Source organism: Excalfactoria chinensis, chromosome 18 (assembly GCF_039878825.1).
Source record: "Excalfactoria chinensis isolate bCotChi1 chromosome 18, bCotChi1.hap2, whole genome shotgun sequence".
NCBI classification, from domain to species: Eukaryota; Metazoa; Chordata; class Aves; order Galliformes; family Phasianidae; genus Excalfactoria; species Excalfactoria chinensis.
Genome location: NC_092842.1, coordinates 4,635,175 through 4,650,835, shown reverse-complemented (window position 1 = coordinate 4,650,835; position 15,661 = coordinate 4,635,175). Strand labels below are relative to the sequence as shown.

Here is a 15,661-nt window from a genome sequence, read left to right as displayed (position 1 = left end):
CTCTTAAAGAGTGGCGGGGAGAAAAGAGAGAAAAGGGGTTTGAAAAGCTCCTTTCTGTATTAAAGAGGTATCAAATGAAGACTGCTGAGATAATATACAGTGGCCAATGGGAATTTGATTTGCTTTAAAATTTAACTCTTGTGGGGCCGCTGCTGCCGATCGCTCCGGGGCTGGGGGATAAGCGGGGGATCGCGGCCGCTCCCGGCTTTGCCACGGCGTCGGATCCGCGCATCGCTCCGCGGCTGCGAGCGGCAGAAGCGGCCGGACGGACGGCTGCTGCTTCGTAATGACCGCCGTCGCTGTATCTACGTTGATACGAGCGCGTAGATTTGGTTTCGTTTTTATTTTTCAAGGATACAGGGAACGCCGGCGGGATGCGGAGCTACGAAATGAGCGGCGCAGCGCAGAGCCCTTCTCGGAGCGGAGTTTTCCTTGCCCTAAAACCTCCGGTTTCTCTCCCGCACCAGAAACGCGAGCTCAGCTCAGTCCCCCCGGGCACAAAAAGGAGCCCATTGTTCAATGGGGAGAAATACATTTTTAGCGGTGACTGAAAGCTCCCCTCTCGTTTGAACTCTAAGAAGAAAGTCCCTGGCAGCGAAGAGCATCCCCCTCCCTCTGCCCCAACATCTGTTTGGAGCAATCCAAGCTCTAGGGCACAGCTCTGCCCCCTCCCAAAGTCATTAAAAAGATATTAGTTGAGCTGAGAAAAGTCCAGCGCGGCCCCCCAGCCGGTGCTGTGGGGGTGAAAAATCATTAAAGACGATTTTGGATTTACCACCGCTAATACCGGTAGAAGGGACACGGGGGGTCCGAGCTGAAAAGCTCCGCAACGACGAGAACCGGGCGGTGCCCTCCCCGCTGCACGCCGTCCTGGTGCCCCAACCCGGAGTAGCGCAGCCGGTCCGACCCCATCAGCGTCCCCGAGCTGCGGGCAGAGGGCGGCGGGGACGGGGCTGCGAGCGGCTCAGGTGCAGCGGCCGCATCCCCTGCACCATCACCGCTGCAAATACCCCGGAGCCGGGGAATAAGGAAGGAGGGGGGGGACATGAGGGATCATCGCACCCTGCGGGAGCCGGGGCTGGAGGGATCACCGCACCCCTGCGGCTGCCGCAGGAGCCAGGCGCCTCCGAAGTTGCTAAATGTGTCATTTATTAAAGCATTCAGGGGGCTTTTCTTTGGCGTTTGCTTGCAAACTCACAAAGGCCGAGCTGCTGTTTGGGGGTCTTTTCTGATGGAAAAAGGGCTCGGAGACCCCCGGCACAAAAGAAATCCTGGCAGTGCTTTCAATGGCCGGGACTCAATGAGGGGGACCCTGCGCGCAGCGGGCGGGGGCGAGGGGCCGCCCGGTGCTGCCTGAAAGGCAGGCCTGAATGTAATGGGGAGATCGGCGTTTATTTGTTGGGATCACATTTAATTAGCTTAGTACAACCCTTGAAAGACAAAAGGACCTCAATCTGGATCCAATCTGAAGCTCGTTTGGAGAGCGAGGGCTCCTGGAAAAGTCAAAAGAGAGAAAGGAGAAAGAAAAGGGAGGCTGGGAGAGAAAGGGGCCGGGGGCCCAGCCAGGTGACTGGCACGCGTGAAACAAGGGGGCCTTTTGGGCACAAGGCAGGGCTCAAAAGGGAGGGAGGAAAATAGCCTCTTCCTCAGGTTTTACCTACTTCAAACCTCTGAAGGGGCCGGGGCTGAAAAGCCTCAATAGGGGCTAAGGGGGCTGCAAAGCAAACAGCGGCTCTGGAGAGGGGCTGCGGCCCTGCAAGGCAGCAGTTGGCAGCACTTGGTTATGGGAATGCACCCAAATGTTCCCTGTGTGTCCACAGCGCCCAGGGATGGAGATGAGGACAGGAGGGGGACGGGGACACGCAGCCCTTGGTGATGTCCCCGTGGCTGTGAGATGGGGCTGTGTGTGGGGGTGTCTATGGGTTGCATGCCTTGTGCTGGGCAGCCACGTGTGTCCCCCACCTCTCTGCCCCCATAGGGACCTCCAAAGTGGCCGTCCCCAAAGTGCTGCATTGTAGGATGGAGCTGAGCAGCCTCACCGTGCCCACACTCAGCCTCCCCCCCTGAGTGGGTTTGGGGTGTCCCTCAGCAGTGCTGGTGTTGGTTGGGTCCTGTGGGGGCTCAGAGTGCAGAGATCCCCAGCACAGCACCCAGAGCCGGGCTGATTGCACTGCCCCAAGTTGTTCAGGGCATTATTGGCCTTCATTTCACTCTGTGGGAGGCAGCGGAGCTGTGGAGGGAGGTGCTGAGTGCCTCCTTTCTGCTCTTGCTTCATTTCTTGTCTTGTTTTTTTTCTCCTAAGTAGTAACTCCTGGGTTATTTTGGTGAGGTCGTGGTGCACAAAAACAAACAGGGAAGGAACGAGCCCATCTGTGAGCTCCCAGCTCTGTCCCAGTGCTCAGCACAGCCCAGGTGCTGATGAGGGATGATTGTGACACATCATGGGGCTGCTGGGGAGTGGGACCCTGCAGCCAACCCCATCAGAGCTGCCCCAGAACAGGGAGAGTGTATGGTCCCTCTCCCAGGGCTGGGTGCTGGGGGTGCTCCCCATGGATGGATGTTACAGGAAGAAGCAAAGAGGGTTTGGGACTGGAGAAGTGGAGAGACCCCTGCTCGTGTCCTCCCCTCCAGCTGTGAGCTGAGGACAGGGCAGTCGTGTCCCACTGCTGTCTCTCCTGCACACCACAGTGGTCTCACCAGCATTGCAATGCTGGTCATGCATCCCACCACCACCTCTCCATCCCACCACCACGTCCTTCACCCCATCAGCATCTCCTGCACCCCCCCCCCATCCCTCCTTCATCCCATCATGAAGTTCTGCATCTCACCACCCTCTCACCCACCTCCCACCACCACGTGCCCACAATTGGCTGTGAGCAGGGCTGGGCTGCGGGGCCACACGATGCAGGCAGGGCTGGGTGACAACAGCAACAAGAGCTCATCAGCCCCAAAGCCTTTTGTCATCCCCGTTCTTTGCAAAACAGAGTGACGGCCGCTGCTCACCGCAGGACCAACTTCACATTCCCTGTCTAGTGGCCCCAGCACTGGGAGCAGCTCTGGGCACCGAGTGCTGAGTGATGGCTCACACAAAGGGAAGGCACCGCTAATCCCCACCCCGCAGCACCTGCACCCAGCCAGCCGGGATTAGAGGGAGAGCGGAGATCAGAGGCTGCGTTCGAGCGGCCTTGAAATAGGATTTCCTCGAGTGATAAGGGAAAGGGTGGGAAGATGCACCGAGGTCACAGTACCTGCCCCCTGCTCCTCACCGTGAGCCTTTGGGGCACTCAGCCCTCGAGTTGCAGTGGGAAAATTGGCTCTGGGTGCAGGAAAGCGAAGCCAGGAGCAGCCACTGCTCCCAACCCACCTTCCTGCAGGCACAGCGCTGCTCCCATCGATGCCCAGGCAAAAAACAAAGTTCCGTGCCTGCTGTCTGCTTCAATCACCATCTCAGTGCAGCTCCTGATGGCCACGCTGCGGCTCGTTCTCGAATCATGCAAAATTAAAGCAAGTGTTTCAGCCTGCCCTCTGCTCTCAACACAGCCCCATGCCCACCAAGGTGCCCAATATGGAGCAGCACCTGCGTGACTGCAAACCTGCCCAGCATCCACCCCACCATGAGAATCCTATTGGTGCTTAAATGCACTTTATCTGGGGGATCACAGCTGTGCAAAGCCGAGCAGGAGGCCGCTCCTCTCCTGGAGGAGCAATGGAGGCATCACATCCTGGGCTGGCAGGGCTCATCTCGGCCACAGAGCAGCAGGTGCTGCCATGGGAGGGACCTCCATCCCATCCAGGGTGTCCAGGCACATCAGGGAGCCACGATCACATCTGGATTGGCGTCCTCCCATTGCATTGAGGATCTCCCATCACACCCAGGATCATCACACACAGCCCTGGGCCCTCTTGAAGCGATGGGGCTCCCAGCAGCTCCAGCTCTCAGCAGAGCAGAGGTCCGATGGCCGCAGCGGTAATGGAAAACAAACGGCTGCAGTTGGGCACATTTGGAGCACTCGATGCTGCCAGGACAGCAGACTGCTGCTGAAAACCCAGCTTTGCAGGCACCATCTTAATGACAGGCCAAATTTCCAAGCCCTGCAAACTATTTCTTTCTCCGCCCCGCCCCCTCCATAAAAGGTTGCATCAGAAAGAGATATTTCCATAATTTATAGTATGGGTATTTCACTGGGGAGACTCTCTGATCTGTACTTACAGATACATTTAAGAAAATGCATCCTCCCACAATCCTGCGCCATTTACGACTATTGGCACAATCTGTAATACTCAGTCTTCAATTAAGGGACACCTTAGGGTTCATTATCACACAATTGCTCCCTGTGAACCATGCCAAATGCTGTTTTGGCACAGAGCTTGGAAGATGAATTAGAAGGAAGTCTTCTCGGTAATGCCCGCTCCCAATTCCCATCAGCAGCCCCTCGCCCTCCTCCGGCCCTTTTTCCCCCCCCCCCCCCTTATTTTCCCCTCTATCCGAGTGGCTTTTACCATCCCATCGCTCACTGTCTCCCTCGATTCTCTGGAGGTACATTGAGAGACTCGGCCGATCTCTTTTTCTTCCGGCTCTCAGCCCTGCAGCTGGGCTCGTTGCTCCCATCCCCACCCCAGGCAGCGCAGCACAGCACAGCACAGCACAGCACAGAGCACAGCACAGAGCACAGCACAGCACAGCACAGCACAGCACAGCACAGCACAGCACAGCGCAGCACAGCGCAGCACAGCACAGCGCAGCACAGCGCAGCACAGCGCAGCACAGCGCAGCACACGCGGATCCTTCACCCACAAGCTGCCCTTGTGGAGGTTTTATTACATAGAGTGTAAAATGCAACTGTCAGTCAAAGGACAAATAAAATAAGAACAGTTTTGGGGTTGGGTTTTTCTTTTCTTGTGGGTTTTTTTTTTACTTTTTACTTCTCTTTTCCATTTTAAACCCGACGCTCAGCGTTACCCGGCGGCGGCTTCTTTACAGTTAAAACATCTCAAAGCATAAAGGGGGGGGGGGGGGGGGAAAAACAAGGATAGAACCCGAGAACGGCAACGTGGGGGTACATGGCAGAAGGGAACGTCCCGCAGGGAACTCCAAAGGCAAAAAATAGCTTCGATTCCATTCTTCCTTTAAAAAATACAGTTATCTGTACAAGGAACACTACGGCCGGCGGCGCGGATCATAGCATCTCTCTGATTACATCGACATTACAGTGCGGAGGTTAAAGACGAGACTCGTTTCTTTCTCTCTATGCAAACCCTGACAATATTAGATATAGGGCAATATCTTAAAAGGAAAGACGACGACGACGACGACATAAAAAAGAAGCCGAAATAAAAACGAAACCACCTTGGAGTTTAAAAAAACCAAAACCCAACGAGCTACTTCTCCTACCTCTGATGGGGCTTCAGGCCTCCACGGCGCCCGCTACAAGGCGCTGCTGGGAGCGGCTCCAGCTCAGCATTAGCGGGAACCGTATTTGTCTGAGCTTACAGGAAGGGGTGGGTTTTTTCTTTACTCTTTTTCTTTACCAAAGGAGCTCGGAGGTCTCAGCTCTGGGATGGGGAGAAGGCTCCAAAAAACCACCCGTTTCCCTACGGAGCCCTTGGGAGAGGCCAGCAGTGAGAGAAGGGCAGCGCAGCCCTCAGGTCCTTGTTAGGATACACGGCACCGCTCTTCCTTACAGCACAGCAATGCGGCACAAACCAAGGATGCGAGAAGACGAGAAGTAAAACATTTAATGAATTTACATATTTAAGAATATTTAAATACTGTTTAAAATCCTTTTTTTTTCTTCTTTTTTCTTTTTTTCCTTTCCCCTTCCCCCCCCCCCCACCTTCAATTAAGGATTCGTTCCACATTCGTTCCTTAAGACACCCAAAGCCACTCTTTGTGCTGCAATAGGAAAAGGTTCCGAAATGAAATGGAAAAGGGGAAGGGGGGGGAGAAAGAAAAGAAGAAAGAAAGGAAGGAAAAAAAATCCCACCCAGCCAACCCCACGTGGAGAGCAGCGGCCGCACGTTGAAATGTCACAGCTCCAATGTGCACGGGCTGGAGCTGCAGCTCCCCCAGCTCCATCCAAAGGGGATCCCGGAGGGGGTTTGTTATGTGTGTGTTTTTATGGGTTGTTTGTTTTTTTGCTGTTTCATATAAATTTAGACACAAAAATTACCAGCATGTCCGTCAGTTTAGTACGTTACTAATTGCTCCTGATTCTTAGAAAAGTTCAGTACGGATTATCCTACAGCTATAGTGTTTCACAAACCAACAGAAAAAAAGTCTTCATCAAAACGTTGCAAATCTAGAAACCTCTGTTACAAAAAAAGGTTTTTTTTTTGCTTCTGCAATGATTCCGAGGGAGAAACCGAATCGCGACGATGGCCGTGAGGACGTTGTTCTACTGCTCCTGTGGACAGAGGGACAGCAGGACGTCACCCAACACCCCCAGCACCAACCAGCCCCCTGGCACTGACCACACTGTGCTGGGCTGCATCCCACCCCCCCGTGACAGCTGAGCTCCTTTCCATCGCTGCTTGTTGTGCTCTTCCAGCAGCCCCAGCAGCTCAGCTTGTGGAGCATGAGCAAAGCCCCTAAGGAAAGTAAACCAACAACCTCCCAGTTCTCCCCACAGACCCATCCTGCACAGGGATGTCAGTCTGATGCTGAGATAATACAACGGTAGCACTGAGCAACTTCTGACTTCTTCAGCCACAAAACATCCCCGTGCTTCACTGCGTGACTCCAAAGCTCTCCCCACACGCGGACAAGGCCAGCACACCCAGGGGAACAGCAGAGGGTGAATACGCACCTGGCTGTGGGCCTGCGCCTGCCCTAATGTCTGCCCATAGTAGGCAGCCTGCTGTCTGTAATACTCTGCCCAGGCCATCGTGTAGTCCGGCTGGGAGCTTGCCTGAGAAGCAGCGCTGGCAGCATGACCTGGAGAAAAGAGAAGGAAAAAGGGAGAGATGAGGTGCTCGGTAGGACGAAGCCCAGGCTGCCAAATGCAAATCCAGAAGCTGGCACCACACGCCTCTTAACGGAGCGGAGGAAGGCAGGGCCACGACTGTCCACACACCTGTGTGCGGAGCACTCCTACCTTTTAGACAACCCAGCTTCAACTTGCTGGGTTTTGTTTTGCCAGCATCGATTCTCGCTGTACGCAATGCTTTTCCAGCACGGACACGGGCTCTGCTGTGCACTGAAGCTCAGCAGGAGCAGCCCTCCTGAGGCCCAGCAGCAGGCACCACGACAGCTTCCAGTGGAACAACTACCATGCACCATCACCAACTGGAGGGACCAGAGGGAATTGCAGAGGACTGGAAGCTAATGATGGCAGGGGATGGAGACGCAAGTCATCGGATTAGAGTGAACTCTGTAACAAGAGTTTCCTTAATCTCCAACAACCCTGTTTCACTCACTCTGTTTTTTGTAATATTCCTCCCATGCTTTGCTGTAATCGGGATGGCTGTTCTGCTGCTGGCTCTGTTGGCCTGTGCAAAGATGACAATAAGGGGCATGTCAATATGGAACAGGTGACAGTTTCCAGCTAGTGACATCTACCTCTCCACTAGACAGGCCCCAGCTCCACCTCAGCTGCCCAAACTCCGAGCTTCAGCTTCCACATTTCTATAGAGTTGGGCATCCTCCATTTGGGGAACGCCAAGGAAAGGCTCGACTTCCTGACTCTGTCTCACCTGAGTGCTGCTGAAGGGCACAAAGCCAAACTCCACCCCTCCCCTCCACTGTGTCAGGACTTGCTCGAGGCCAAGCGTGCTGTCTGGGAGCTGCTGGGCCTGCACATCAACCACCCAAGGCTGTCAGCCTGCTCACACTGAGTACAGGGACCCAGGGTTCAAACCCTGACAGCAGAGCCCTATCACCTCAACCTCCAGCCACAGAGCTGCCATGGATACAACCATGCCTGCAGTCACCTGCAGTCTGCACCCCCTGCTCTCACAGCAGAACACATCCTAAGGAGTCCTGGTGGCAATGCCTACCCACACAATGTGGCCAGCCCCAGCACCACCCCATGCAGCAGCACCCATAAGCCCTCTGAACAGCTCTGCAGGGCTGGCTCTGGGCTCCTGCACTGCACTAAGAGTCATAGGGACAGACCACAGAGCCCAAAGCCCGCCTGCACCTAGCGCTAATCTCCCTCTTTCAAACCCTAAGATGTACTGAAGCCAGTGTGTCTAAGTGTCGTTGCAAGGGAGAGTCCAACCTGCTGGCTGCAGAGGCTGCGGTTAGAGCAAAGAGCCTCATCCAGACATGCAGCAAACAAAACCAACCAACCAACCCTGGACAGAAAATACAGCAATCAGAAAACTGCAGAGGAAGGCAGGTGTGGTGAAAGCACAAGCTGCTGCACACACAGCAGGCAAGGACAGCACGCACACACAGGAGCTCTCACAGCCCATCCGAGCGCCTCGGCTTCATCTCAGAGGGCTCTGAAGTGGGGGGGAGAGGGGGAACGTAATGCACTGTGAGTGAGTGTGAAGTGGGTGGAGGGAACAGGGCAGCAGTGTCCTGTCCAGGGGCATAAAAGCAGGTTAAAAGACTTGACCAACGCTACAAGTCAGGACCTTTTCTGGCAGAGGTCAAGGCTGCCTCAACTGTCCACCTGCTAATGCCAACAAAGGACCTCCTTCAATGCCTTTTCTTCTCGGAGAATTACAGTCCGCAGCGGGCTGAAAGGACACGCAGCTAAATGCATTTCACGGCAAAACGTTTCTCTGGCCAGTTAATTTATTTAAGATGGGGGAAGTAATTAAAATCTGAATACATGTGTAGGGGTGGGGGCTGCCCCTCCTCCCACAAGGAGGGCACTCTGGGATCTGTCCCTGGGAAGTCAAGGGACGGCTCTGCTGGGGGAAGCAGAGCCACAGAGCAGGGCCCCTTCATCAGACTGTTCTCAAATTATAACAGTGTAAAACCAGGTATTTGCCCGGTTTCTTATTATAATTCTCTCGTGCCTTGGTGAACTCCACATGGCATGACAGGGGACCATAGCAATCTGCAGCAGGAAAAGAAAGCAGCCAGCTCTGTTTAAAGCGCAGCCTTCTCTCATCTGTCCTCTCTTCATACCAAGACTGCCTTCGGTGTGCCTGCCTACAAACAGCAGTACAGAGGACCCTAAGCAGACATGAACCTACTGAACTGACACCCACTGATATTTTCCATCACATTCAACAGCAGAAATTACATATTTTCTCCCCAGATCACATCTTTGTGGTACTAATCCCATGCAGGGGAACGATCACTGGAGCCACCAGAAACCTCACAAATCCATTGCAAAGCAGCTACCAGTGGGACAAGCCACACTGCTGGTACTGAGAAATTCAAGGAGTCTGGACTGCTGACACCACTAAGCTCCAAGACCAAGGGCTATGAGCACAAGATACAGCTCACACACACTACACATAGGGAGATTATTTCCCCAGTGTCTGATGGGGAGGGCGGGAGGACACCTGAGGGAGGCAAGGAAGAAGACAGATTTGTAAGGTGAGTTTCTAAAGGCATCTCTGAAGGCAACTGGAAAAGCAAGTTTCATCAGCATCTATTCAAAGGTTTTACGTGAAGCTGAAAGTCTGGGATGGTTTTGTAGAGCTTTCCCCGCTGCACATCTCCCTGCTCTGCACCTCAGGAAGGTTCAGTGCTTTTGGGAGAGCAGAAGAAAGGATGTGAATGGTGATTTTTCCTCTAAGACAAACTAGTGGGAAAATTCTCCCTTTTCAGCATCGTGCTATTCCATTCCTGTACAAAGAAAGATTCTTCCCAAGCCCGACTATCCTAGAAGCACAACCGCTGCTGCCCGTCTCTAAAGCTCTACAGAAGAGCATAGGAAGCCCTCTTCCAAATACACGTTCTCAGTGTTTAACACAAAGCCCCCAGACCCATGCAGGGTTTCCAGGAGTGCACAGTGTCAAAAACACAGTGTTGAGGACTTCCAGCTTTCAGTTATGCACAATTTCATTTACATTAAACGTGATCTGCGTCACAGGGAATCACAAATGCAGCTGCTGGCATCATTACGCCAATTATCCTTCCATCTCAGGCACCTCAAAGAGAGGGAATTTAAACTGAACTTAACCACCTACTTCGTCGCTGAGCCAGTCAGAGCACTGAAAGGCATCTCAGTCCGTCACATGAGCTTTGAGATTAACAAGTAGACCAGCAATCTGCTCAAAGCATCGTTCAGGTTGTTGAAGACAGGATAACGCCATTACCAACATCACCACTACTTCAGTTACTCTGAAATGGGGGAACCTCTCATTTCAACCTGATGGATTTCGAACAGTTTTGTGAGAAAGCAGACACTTGGAGCCCTGAAGAACAACAGCCAGTTTGATTCACCGTGCCTGTAGCCCAAAGCATTAAGACCAGTAGCAGAAGTGATCTGGGTTCAGCTTCTGAACTCATTACTGCAGATATTTGTGCACTGTCAGTTTTCCCTTAATGCTAATATCTGGCTGGTCATATTCCATGCTTTTAGTGCTGCGGAAGCCAAGCAGTTATCAGCTCCCAAAAGGCAATGAGGACACTACTACAGCCAGCGTGAATGAAGCAGGATAGGAGCCACACTTATCTTCTCCATTTTCTGCATCTATTTCCCAGACTTCTGTCAGTGTGGGAAAGAGAGAAGAGCTCATAAAGAATATGTAGAAAAAAAGATAATCAAGAACTGATGAGTTAAAATGCAGAGATGGGAGGGCTCACCACCAGACACAGTGTGCCTGTCAGGGAGACACTGACAGGGGATAGCAAGTGCTTGTCTGCAGAATCCTCACAAGAGAAAGCTTAAGGCAGACATGTTACCAAGTAGGTTTTGTACACAAAGGGAGCAGAAACAAGCAGTGCACAGAAAGCATTACAGGTTATGTTGGACTTTGGCTTATTCCAAGCTCTAACACCAGCTCAAATGAGTGGTCTCATGGTTCAATCTGCATCCAGTGGCAAAGACAACACCAGCCTTTCTCACACCCAGGCCCTAAACACTTACTTGGGACTTGCTGTCCAGGCTGCTGCCACGTCTGGTAGGTACTGCCCCAACCCTGCGTCATGAACGCCTGAGGACCACTGCAGAGGATAAAAAGGCATGCTGAAGCAGACAACAAAATACTTAACAGGAGATACGCAGGAAATCAGCCAAAGAAACAAAATTATTACTTCTAGTCAGCGACTGCTGAGCAAACAGGTGAACATGGAACAGAAAGAAACACGTGGGTGCAACTGCACACTGCATGGTAATTGTCTGTTTGTGAAGTCAAGGACACGTGGTACTGAACAGCACCCCAGCAAATGAGGCTCCAGCTTCTCTCTGTGCTCTCACTGCACTGGAGACAGAAATCCCTACCCTGTTTGCAATTTCATAGCTGAAATCCCTCCTGTAGTCAGTCTTAAAGGTTTCAGCTCCCTCTTTAAAAGGCTGCATTTGCACACCACCCCCCCAAGGCCCACCACACCTCCCCCAGTCATTCCCTACCACCCATCTGTGACAAGATACAGAAGCTTACTTTTGATGAGGTGTAGTGGGTGCTTGGTTGAACGGACTCTGACCAAATCCTCCAGGTCCACCCATGCTGGTACCCTGTCATGGAATCCAGAGATACTTAATGGCAGCTCTACACAGTTCTACTATTCTCCACTTCAATATTTTTTCTTACTTCCTTTTACCCAAGTTTCCCCCTTCAGTAGTTTTCTAGCCTGACATTATTAAGCTTCAATAGCACAGCACTGCATTAAGCAGAAGATAAACATCATCCTGGATTTACTGGAGCAAGGAGCTCAGTGTTACTTTTAAGGTTACGATGCCAAGATTATGTCATTTTCACACAGTAACGCTATAGTCTTCCCTCCAAAATCCCACTTGGCAGCCTTCTCATGCCTTATTATAGCTGCACACTACACTTGATTATGTCAGCAGTCAGATCCTCCTGGGTCCACAGCAAAAATTATTCCAAAGGATGCTCAAGGGCCAAAGCTCAAGATGGCTGCTAACAGGCAAATGGTTTTGAAGCTAAATAACGTTAAGAGTGCACACTGTGCCACCCCGTTAAGTCTAGGCCTACACGTACCTACTGGTGGAAACACTTCCGAAAGAGACAGATCAAAATCAACAGAGATGGAACTTACACCAACTTTCTCATCTATGAGATGTCTCGCAAGTTCAATTTGCTGGGGAACTCCTCTGATTGTGAATATTCGTACACCGGGGTCTGTGTTTGGAGGTGGGTTTCTCTGGAGCTCCACGTGGGCTCCTGACTGTTGATTTATGCTCTTGATGTTCTCACCACCTGAAGAAAAGAAAATCCAGACAGAGGATATTCAGCATCTCTTTCCATAAGAGCATAACCATCTAGATACAGCAGAGCACTGCAGTGCTTGGAGCAGGATGGTACAGCTCAGCCAACACTGCCTGTTTTCCTGAAGACCTGCTAGGTCCCAGTCTCTTAATGAAATTTGCTTAACAAAAGCTTCAGCCAACACTACAATGGTTCGATTCTTCTTTTGGAAGCTCACACAACTTACAGACCAGCTCCATTCAACTGGAGAAATTAAAGGGTAATGGAAGGAAAGGGCTTTACAACTTTCAAATCACAAACCAAAATCGCCAGCCTGAAGTACACACAGTAAAAGCAGGAAGGAAAGGGAAGTAACCGGAGCTTTTTGTTCGCCTTTAATTAAAAGGAGTCTCTAAAAATCTCCTCCATTTTGCTCACATTTCCATCTCTATACATCCAGCACAACTTCAAAAACAAACTGTGGATGTTGCAGACACTTGTTCGTTTCATTGTAATGGACTCGTGACCTTTTTAACATTTTAAAGCCTTTCTGGGGAAGGGAGGAGGAAAAGTTGCCAAAGGGCAATTAACTCTTTCTAAATGAATTTTAGAAGATGCATTTAACAAAAGGTAGTCATGTCACATCGCTGGGCAGACAACAGGGATTGTACTGTGTAGCCAAAGCAAAGCCACTCGCTTTCAGACAAGAATGAGAAAGGCACAAGATCGAGCCACAAATCCAAGACGTTTCATTTTATGCTTTTGTCAGATGCAGATCCATATCGAGCTCTCACGCCCTTGTTTTTATACATTAAGGCAAAATCTGACTCAGCAGTTACTTCGTCTTCTTAATAAAAACACAGTAGAGTGGCACCCAAACACACTTGAGTGGGACAGCTTTCTTACTCAGGATAGAGGGACAAGCACAGCTTGCTGCTCACACTGCACACTGTTTTTCCTTCCAACAGTGAACTGAAATCCAAAGTGTTCCCATCAGACTGGAAACAAGGAGGACATAGATTTCACATTATTTCTCTGCTCAGCATTCAGCACCAAGCTGGTTGCTGTGGGGCTGTTTCATCAGCTCCCTCCTTGGCCATACAGAAGGATCCTGCAAGTTTGTTCTCCAGGTTTGGTGGCAGACTGCAGGCTCCCACCTCCTGTGCAGGACTCGGTGCCCTTCTTTTCCTCACCCTGCACTCTGCTACATGCATGTCCCCGTCCATCCAAGCTTTCCTAATTTGCAGCAGCGTACAAACAAAGTGACACAGCCAACACGATGCTGCAAGGGCTGCAAGGAGTTCATCTGCTCCCATAAAGCAGCGACCGCTCGGCACATGGTGGCTGTCTGCAGCCGCATTCAGCAGCCCCACTCCATTCTTCTACCTGATGGGGGGCAGAAGTGATCCAAGAGTGGCCCCCCAGCTGGACGTGAAATTGTAAAGCAATTAATCAAACCTGCTAAAAGGCAGAGCTGACAAGAGCCAGGCCAGCCACGTTATCTGTCAATATTGCTGTATTTATCATGGAAATCCAGCGGGGGCCCAGAGAGGCTGCGGTTTGTTTCCATGCACCACCAAACAGAGAAAGCACTTGACATGTGTATGGTGCTCGTCTCCACCCTTCCTCGAGTCTTTCACAGAAGAAAAGCTGCACCTACCCACCCTCTAGAGGAAAAAGCTACATACAGGATTTCCAGGGAGCCAGGAACTCCTTATCAGCTCATAAAGACTCCGACTGCCAAGCAAAGAAGCAATACGCATGGGAAAAGGGCCCTGGATCTTCTGTCACACACACTGCAGAGACCGAGCTACAGCAAACTGCCCCATCTTCTCCCTGATTCTGGAGTGATTACACAGAGCTCCAAGCAAGGCAGCAGTTACCTGGCTACATCTGATACTCTGCATCCCAAGGTAACCTCTGCTCAGGTGCTGACCTCAGAGGCAAAGCTATGTGTGCCCACAGAACCTGGCTGAATTGTACAGAGGGCTAACAGCCAAACAGACACAGTACCAGCTAGAATCTGCTGAGAAACTAAAATAGGGGTGAGCAAAGGTTTTGCAATTGGTGGCTGTTTAAACCCCCAAATTAACATCCCCTCGCCCCTATAATGCCCCACAGACAGTGGGAGAAGAATCAACAAGAATCAGACAACAATATCTTGCTTCAACAAATGGAGATTGCAGAGCATCCATCCCCATCCAGACCCCAAAAAAAGGCAATGCTACAGCCATCACTCACTTGACAGAAAAATGAATGCTGCAACAGTATTTAAGAGCACAGGCACTGTAAGAGCACCGATTGCAAGGTGGTATTACAAAGCTACAAGCATTCAAATCACTATACAACTAGTAATTAGTCACTCCAGAAAGCTTCTGATCTGGCTGGGTAAGAATCCTTGTTTTGCTGTTGTGGAAACAAAGGTAAAAAGCCACCCTTCACCCCCACAGCGAGCTCGTGCCAGGCCTCGCACTTGAATGCTAGGACATCTAACTCCACTACCTGCATTTATCTTTTCAGCACAGTGCTCTCTGTAGTCACAAATGCTCCACTTCAGTGCACTGCTGAACAACAAGTGACCTTTTCTGTTCCTTTATTAAGGATGACTAATGGATACAGCAATAAAGTTTCATTATAATTTGATTTTTCCATATATATAGCTCTCACTTGTGGGCTTAAAATTTGCTTTGCTTGATCTTTGCCCAGCTGGACTATTCACTGAGATAAAGTGCAATCACTCTGCAATATCTGCATAGTGGGGAGAGTCATACTGAAAAAGTTTTCAGGATTGTGAACAGGTTTATAGCAAAGAAAAACATCTGAAATATACCTAACGTGCCTGCATTGCGTACTTGTGCCCCTAGTCATCCAATCAGGCAGCATTCAAGGGTGCCACTGGGGCCAGAAAGGGAACAAGTGAGGTGCAACAGGGCTGTGTGGTAAGGGAAAAGGCTACAACATGTTTCATTGCAAGCTCACTCCTGCCCAACAGGATGGAAAGGAACTAAGTGCCACTGAAACAGGGCACAATGCCCTCACGCCTTTGCCTCCTATACCGTGGCAGCTAATCTGCTCCTATTCTATGCATCTCACCTCCGCTGACACTAAAAGCCAACTGTGATTACTTAAATGCTGGTTTAGGCATATGTCATTCTCCCTGAAATAAGCAGATAGAAAAAATTAAATACAATTCTGTTGATATGTCAGTGTTTTAACTCAAAAGCACTGCAACAATTCAGAGCAACAGAGCTACTCCTGGCTCTGATTTCCTTACTGGCATTCCCTGATGCTCTACAAAACAACTGCTGCAGATGCTCTGGTTTTGAGTGACTTTGCAGCATGCAGATTCTTTAGAGGAAGGCCAGGTGCCTTGCCTGTGTGC

At 50.9% G+C, this 15,661-nt stretch overlaps 1 protein-coding gene across 6 annotated transcripts in view; it reads right to left on the bottom strand.

Moving 5' to 3' along the window:
* Positions 1-4,921: 4,921 nt before the first annotated feature.
* The window catches only part of FUBP3 (far upstream element binding protein 3), a 36,148-nt gene continuing 25,408 nt past the window's right edge, over positions 4,922-15,661 (bottom strand). For 4 of the 6 annotated variants that reach the window (XM_072352741.1, XM_072352742.1, XM_072352743.1 and 1 more), the window contains 6 exons: positions 12,131-12,291; positions 11,512-11,585; positions 10,998-11,074; positions 7,417-7,488; positions 6,807-6,934; positions 4,922-6,404 (listed from right to left, as the gene is read on the bottom strand). In XM_072352741.1, coding sequence (XP_072208842.1) covers positions 6,396-6,404; positions 6,807-6,934; positions 7,417-7,488; positions 10,998-11,074; positions 11,512-11,585; positions 12,131-12,291 — 521 coding nt within the window. In that variant the 3' untranslated portion in view covers positions 4,922-6,395. The remainder of the gene's footprint in view (positions 6,405-6,806; positions 6,935-7,416; positions 7,489-10,997; positions 11,075-11,511; positions 11,586-12,130; positions 12,292-15,661) is intronic. The other 2 variants (XM_072352745.1, XM_072352746.1) reach the window with 1 other exon arrangement.